Source organism: Vigna angularis, chromosome 3, assembly GCF_016808095.1.
Source record: "Vigna angularis cultivar LongXiaoDou No.4 chromosome 3, ASM1680809v1, whole genome shotgun sequence".
In the NCBI taxonomy this organism is placed as follows: Eukaryota; Viridiplantae; Streptophyta; class Magnoliopsida; order Fabales; family Fabaceae; genus Vigna; species Vigna angularis.
In genome coordinates, this window is record NC_068972.1 from 18553682 (window position 1) to 18561704 (window position 8023).

An 8023-nucleotide genomic window follows, 5' to 3' on the forward strand; every position below is an offset into this window, starting at 1 on the left:
AAGTAATATAAAGTATTTAATTTACAATATTTATATCTATTTTGTTTGTGTCGTCATAAGTACATAATAAAAAACGTAAAAAATATAAAAGAATTTTGAGTGCTGAAATGTTTATCTTTCAATAAAATGAATAAAAAAATAATCTTAAAATCTATTAACGTGTCATGCTGGGGAAGACACAATAATTCAAGTTTATAATGTATTCTTGAGTCAACTTGGTTTGGCAAAGTTTCAAAACTTAAATAATTAGGGAGCAATTACGTTCAATATCCCATATGTTATGTTCCTCCTTATTATTTTATTTTTATATTCTTCCTATAACTGCTGTCTCATATTTATTAAAGAATTAAATTGCATTTTTATCTTTAAAATTAATAATTGTATTTAAGGTGTGGTTTATTTAGGAGTTTTGTGACGATTTTGTCTTAAAAAATATTATTTTGAGAATTAAAACATGTATTTAAATTGTTGTTAACTTTAATTTTTAAATAATATGAAAATATTACACATATTAAAATAAATCTCTTATCTATGTCTAATAAAAATAAAAGTTTATCTATGATACTTATTTCTCATTTTTATAACCGACACCAATGTTTTTCAAATATGTTGAGATAGTATGTTAAGTTGCTATTAAGAAACCAACTACAACCATTTTAACCAATAGCTTGGTAGTAATATCGTATCAATGATGGAGGGGAAAAGGAATATGTTTCTTCCCTTTAAATAATAAAATTAGAAGACTCGAAAACAATTCTTCTTCATTTCAATAATGTAAAGACTTAGAAACTGACGTTTATAGTGATTTAAAATTAGTGAGACTCGATTATATGTTTTAATATAAATAATTTTATTTTGAAATAATTTCATTATTTTAAAATACACAATTTCTCTAAAAACCGTTTTTTAGAGTTATTGACTTCTCTTTAAGAGTTTTTTTTTTCTGCTAATCTGATGGAAGAACCAAAACCGTAAAATTGACCCTTGCAGCGAGCTCTTCAATTTGGATCAATCAATTTTTTCATTTGAGTAAGTTGAGTTTCAACCCTTTTTCTCAGTCATTTCTATTATATGTTGCATGTGACCTTTTTTCCTCTTACATGCGTCTTTTGAGTTATCAATATGAACCTCCACTAATCAGTTACCATAACAATATGTTATGATTGTTCTCGTGATGTATCTATGAGTAAATAAAGCATCCTACAAGTTGGGAGGAATTTCGATGATTAGAGTTTCCACTGGGCGCCTTCTATTATGCATATTATATTGGTTGTTTTCATGTTTTATGATAGAAATTATTATATAAATGATGTATTTGATTATTAAATGAAATACTAGTGTTTTATGTTTTCCTTACTTTTTCATGTTATGCTTGGATTGACTTCTTGTGGTCTTGATTATTTATTATTCTTTTCTTAGATTTACCTTTTAAGGTGTCATAAAACTTTAACCAATTTATTTTCATATCTCAATGAGCTCAACTTAACTGCAGCTACCCTAATAACATCAAAATATCCAAAGAACACTTATGAAACTAAAAAGCTATTTTTAACATGTTTTTTTTATCTCACAGTAAATAAATTCAATTATAACAAATCTTAATTAAAATATTATTTTCACACCTCAATGAGTTCAACTTAGCTACTACTGCACTGACACACATCGAAATATCCAAAGAACATTTGTGAAACTTTAACCCATTTATTTTCATATATTGAGCTCAACTTAGTTGACGCCTCAAAATATCCAAAGAATATTTATGAAACGAAAAAACCATTTTTAACAAGTTTTTATATCTCACGTTAAATAAATTTAATTATAATAAATTTTAATTAAAATATTTTATTAAAATACAAAAACCAATTAAGAAATCAATGTTAAAAACTAGATGGAGACATAAACATGCACTTTTGAGTATCCAAATGGTTGGTGTGGCTAAGACTTCTAATATATATATATAACTTTCCTTCACCCAATCAATTTCTTCTTCCTCCACATTAAATTCGACGCCATTCCAGTTTTCTTTGATAATGGTGGTCCTGTTTCCATCCGTTATCGCTTGAGCATGACTTGGCTGGCACACTTCTACTTTCCTTTTTGGTTGGCTTTGTTTGAGTTCATTTTTCCATTGCCTATGTTCTTGCATTTCCATTCCGGATTTCTAGCATCATCAGGAAATCGAACAAATCCGAATCTTGCCCCTTTGTGGTTTAATTTTCTAGATATAAAAATTTATTGCACGCCCTTTCCCATCTTCTAAAAATCCTCCACATATCATATTTTCCCTGCCATTGTTTTTTGTTGTAATCCCTTCGTTCATAATACTTGAAGATCTTCCTCCCAGTCTATTCCACTTTTTATCTATCGTCGTGTCGCTTAAGAAAGCAAGCCTTTTGGCATTGCAACAGAAATGGAGAACGTTGTCTCGGTTTTCCCAAATATAAGGATTGATAAAATAATATGTTATCAACTTGGTGTCGTTACACTTTTTTTTTTTACTGTTATTATTATTATTATTATATGTATCTAGAATATTTGCCACTTCAAACATCCTAGTTTAAATAATTTAGAAAGAGAGCAATTTATATAATCATAGAGTGAACAGTAATAATATATATGAATTATAAATTAACAAATGGTACATATATTAAGGTATCTATCACTATCTACATCTACAAATGCTAAATGTATATATAAATAACCTTTCCCACCCAAAAAATAATAATATTAATACGAAAAAAAAAACTAATTAACAACACTGGTATATAGCACTTGAATAGTGGCCCAACCATGGAACAACCGATCCCACTCCAATCACGTGACTTGCCCCCTAAAGCTAAACACCATTATCACATCACACCAACAATTTTCCGTAACTTACGCATATATGAACCACAATATATATAGGTATATATATATTATGTACACATTTAACTTTTTTTTTTCTGCTTTTTCATAACAAGACCACACTATTATTATCAACCTCGAATCTCATTCCGTCGACCATGTTGGAGGCCACGGCATCATGGAAGCTATTTTCTTCGATCTCCATGTCCCATAGAAAGCCATAGCCATCATCACATTTGGGACTTATCTGAGTGATGGTGCTAGAGTTTGCATTTGTTTCCCTAGAAAAGTGAAGGACACCCATGAAGGAGTTGTTGTTGTTTTGGGTTTGATTTTGATGATGATGATGATGATGGTAATGATTATGATGGGGTGTGATTGAGGAAGAGAAATGGGGAAGTTGGTTATACCCAATGGTTTGGTTGGTTGGAGATGACGAAGCCAGAGTTAGGGATGGAACTGTGTTCTCATACATGAGTTTGGCACTGTTAACGTTGTCTGCTTTTCCTTTGTGAAACACTCTACACAAAACCCAGTCCTCCTGCAATCAACAACATTTTTCACCTAATTACCAACAACACACGCCAAAGACAACCTTCTATTAACGAATATATTCTATTCTATCATATTCAATCACAACCCTTATCATCACTACACTTGTTAAATCTTAATTCAAAATTATAAACTATACAATCATTAGCTTTCTATGCCCTAATCTTGATTAAAATTGAGAGGTGAAAACGAAAACGAACCTTAGGGGGCATATGTGGCGTCTCCAAGCGAAACTCGTGCATGATCCAACCCGTTTTGATGCCATTCGGGGCCCTGTTCCTGTAGAACACCAAAGTCTTCCTCATCCCTACAACCTCACGCGTGGAGGGGTCAAAAACCGTACGATCCTTTCCCGTGGCTTTCCAATAGCCAGATGTCGTTGCACGATTCGTTCGGTAGCCGGTTGCATATTTGCGGTCACGAAAGCTGAAGAAGTACCATTCGTTTGCGTTAAGCTTAGCCACCTCTGTAGAGCACGCATGCATGAACACATGATGGGTCAGTTTTTGGTAGCAAATGGACAAAGCATGACTAAGGTAGGTATATATAATTCCATCAAAATGCATAGGTTTATAGATATATAGATAGATATGTACTATCATTATGTACAATTAATTAATTCTCTCCAACAAATATAATTATTAGTATTATCACCATAATAATTAGGTCTTCTGTTTAATCACCATCACATGTCACCTAGCATAAATCACATACCATTTCCAATTTTCAATCCAATCAGATAAACATTACCTAAACACGTAGTTTTAATTTGCTTAATTATACCTTGTATATGTGATTGCGTACCCTGTGAGCTTTCTCATACTACTTTTTACCTTCTTTTTACCTCTTTTTACCTCTTTTTACTTCACATGAATTTGTGGACTATGTGATTACGTAAAAACAACAAGCACCAGTCCTTTATAACTAAAAGGTGCTGTAATCTTTCTTTTAGTGTATTCAGTCACCATTATATTATGTACTTATATTCATCATGCGAATTATTTTATTTTAAAATTCTATAATAATATGCGTAAGAATCTTGACAAGAGACAAAGTCGCTTAAATAGTAAATAATCATGGCCAAGAAAAGTGAAATGATCAGAGATACGAATTCAATGTTTTCGAATATTCTTAAATCAATTAGTTTGTCAATCTATACACTCAAAATATTTTACTCTCCCATAGACTAGAAAATCTATACACTTAACATGTTTTCTCTTTCGTAAACTAGTTAATCTCTAACCTTAAAATGTTTAGAATCTATCCTTTTTGTCTGAATTAAAAAAAAAACATGACATCAATGCAATAAATAATTGATACAAATAATTGAATTATTTTAACGAATACACAGAGGCTTTGTTTTATTATGAAAAAAATAATCATTTATTTTTTATATGAAAAACATGGAGAGATTTTAGAAGGTAAACAATTATTTTTCTTGAGAATATATATTCCAAACGTTAATTATCTATATATGTGTGTATAATTCAAATGATTATTATACAAGCATGAATTAGATCAATCAGTCCATGTAGAGGGCATGAATTCTTCATATATATATATATATATATAATTCTTTGCTGAAAAAAAAAATTAGTTGCATTGGCTGTAAGCAGAGATTTAATTAGTAATATTTTCTTATTTCTCGATAAACTTAACTTTGGAACACATGATGGGGTGAAAGATGAGAAAACCAAACAAACAGTATGTTAAATATATAGAACCAAACATGAATAGTATAATATATAGTATGCGATTGATAAATAATATGATTTCCCTAGCTGTAAGTGCATTTCTTTTTGTTTTATAAATGGTCGATTTATTTTGCTTTAATTACAACATCAAAGAAGTACTAAATGAATGTTGGTATAGTTATATTTATCTAATCGAGGGCCTCATGATGAGCAAGAAGCCAAAACATTTGAATATGAAACAAATAATATGTGGTGCATGTGCATCTGTGATTTATAGGCATTCATGCAGAGCATCGAACAATGTTTGGTCTCCACGGTTTTGCTGGTGGTGGTGTAACTAACCATGCAATAGAGACGATATTTGCACATGAGAAGGACCCTCATGTATAGATATGGGACATGCATGTAAATCACATTTGTTTTGAAACCAAAAACAGATTTTCCAAAATAACCGAGGGACAAAAAAGAGGTAGAGTATTAATTGTACTTGTACTTCAAAAGGGTACATTATCTTGGTGTAAAAAGTACAAAAAAGACAAAAATAATAATTATCTGGGTGATGAAAAACACTATTTATTCTACTGTGGAAGAATTAATTAACCGTGGAAATAGACAATGATGGAAAATGGCTTGTAAGGGAATAAATAGGATTAAAGAAAAAGGAATATAGAATCTGCACAGCAGGCAGACAAAAGTCTTCGTTATGATCTTCATATTGATTTATCTACGATATAAAAATTGAACGTGCTTGTGACGCGCTTACAGCAAAAAACAACTATGTACAAACTTCAAAAGGACAAAAGCAATTATAAAGGAACACATAGTCATATGTTTTTCAAGAAAAGATGATTTCACACCCATCTCCTTGGGTATATACAGTTCAAAGAAACCATGAATATGTAAAATAGTTTTAAAAATTCTGAAAAACAAGTTGATGATGCATTTGAATACAGAAATCAAGTTGTGATAGAATATTTATTCCTATAAAGAACAGAAATGATTATTTATATACTGACAGAGACAATATTGATCGAGTTGTCGCTGCCTTAATCATTGAAGAACTGAATAAACTATTACTCGAATAACATAACTGTAACACACCCTCCTCAAACTCTTATCCATTCAGTTTTGTTGTCTTCTCAGTTTTGCCTCTTCTCGAGGCAAAGATCTGCTACTTTGTTATTACTATATACTCTAGACATGTTCCTCTAACAACTATGTTAATTTCTTGAATTGTTTTGATCATATTTGTTAAGAAAAAAAAGAAAGCCTTGAACGGATTTTTTTTAGTCAGAACTGAAGCTAGAAACACCATGTTCATGAGCAAGCAAGGTAAACTATAGGCTCTCGTTAGTGAATGTGAAGTAAACATTGTGATGATTCTACTAATACAATCACATAACTTCATGCATGTAGAACAAAACCAAGATCTCTCAAGAATCGTGTAAATTAACTAGATCAAGCAAGGATGATTTAAAATATATATGATTTATACCTGGAAGTTGCCATGGCTCGCATGTATGCAAGTCGATTTCCATGAGGGTACCCTTTAGAATTTCCTCATTTGTGACCTTTTTGTAGAGGTAATGAAGGACCAACTCCTCATCACTGGGATAAAAGCGAAACCCTGGGGGCAGTGAAGCACCAATGTCTCTAAGACCCATGAATTTGGTAGTGTTGTTTTGGGAAGTGAATGATGAAGGCAGAGCAAAGTGAGCAAAAGGCGGAGAGAGAAAGAAAGAGTGAAATCTAATATAGATATTTTTGAAAGTTTAGATGAAAAGAGGTTTGTGGATATATATGGTAGAGGTGGATATAGAAATGTGAAAAATCAAGAATATAACTCAAGAGGTTACTCCCTCTGGACATTTGAAATATTAAGGTATTATTATGGCAGAAAGGTTGGTATGGCGTATATATATATATATATAGTTAGGATGATAAGAGACTTTGCCATATAAAATTTCTTTACTACACTGTTCAGGCACGAACATGCTTGTGTAACTGGTGAGAAATATAGTAAGAAGTTTCAAGAAATACCAAAGTTACAAGAAAGCATCTAATAACTAATAAAAGAGGAATGATTGATTAATTTTCTGCAACAAATACGGGAAAAAGAAAAGAAAGGAGAAAGACCCCTTTTGTTTGCATTATTAACCTTTTATATTTTTTTTTATTTTTATTTTTTTGCCCGTCGTATATCTTCCGCAAGAAGAAAGAAGAAAACGTGTTTTTATGTACTATCAAGAAAATAAACCAACACATTTAATTTCTTTTTGTATATATCTTACTTTTTCTTTTAATTACCTTAAAATTTACATAAAGGCGCATCTATAATTAATCTACTTTCATGTAACTTGAAGGAGGAGAATGATTTTGTTGCTGTACCGTATTTTTGTATCTATCCATCGAATGACATGGCTATTCTGATAATCATTTTCAATTACTTTTCCTTAATGACGTTTTAATGGATCAACTTTGGTTGCATCTGGTTAGAGAAGTTTCGGCCAGAAATGTCAAGCAACGAGACCTCATTGGTAATAAGTCCAACACTTTTCCTGGTTAGTTTATGTTTAATTGATTAACTAATGGTGCACTAAATATATTTAATTAGAGTGCATTGAACCAAGGAAATTACTTGTGGATCATCCCAAAATCACGTTTTTCGTTTTTTTCCTTCCAGTACTTTTGCGTGACAGTCTTTTTGCATGCAGAATCTTTCTCCATGGCTCTATCTGTTTTGTTTTATGGATAGGTTAACGAACACACAGAAATCACATACCATGCCATGTATGAGACTCTGAGAACACTGGAAGCATTTGATTAACCCTCTTGAAGAACATGGACAGCTCCGAGAAAAAAACACATCAAATAATTCATGTATGGATAGCTGGAATTAGAATTTAATGCCAATCATGAACTTGGAAGTC

General features: G+C 31.3%; 1 protein-coding gene across 1 annotated transcript; it reads right to left on the reverse strand.

Annotated features, from left to right (window-relative positions):
• Positions 1–2598: 2598 nt before the first annotated feature.
• On the reverse strand, positions 2599–7227 carry LOC108325378 (protein CUP-SHAPED COTYLEDON 3). Its single transcript, XM_017558443.2, has 3 exons — positions 6589–7227; positions 3600–3865; positions 2599–3388 (listed from the first exon to the last, which is right to left on the reverse strand). The coding sequence occupies exons 1-3, from the start codon at positions 6755–6757 to the stop codon at positions 2954–2956; spliced, it is 870 nt and encodes a 289-aa protein (XP_017413932.1). The 5' UTR covers positions 6758–7227; the 3' UTR covers positions 2599–2953.
• Between the last annotated feature and the right edge of the window lie 796 nt (positions 7228–8023).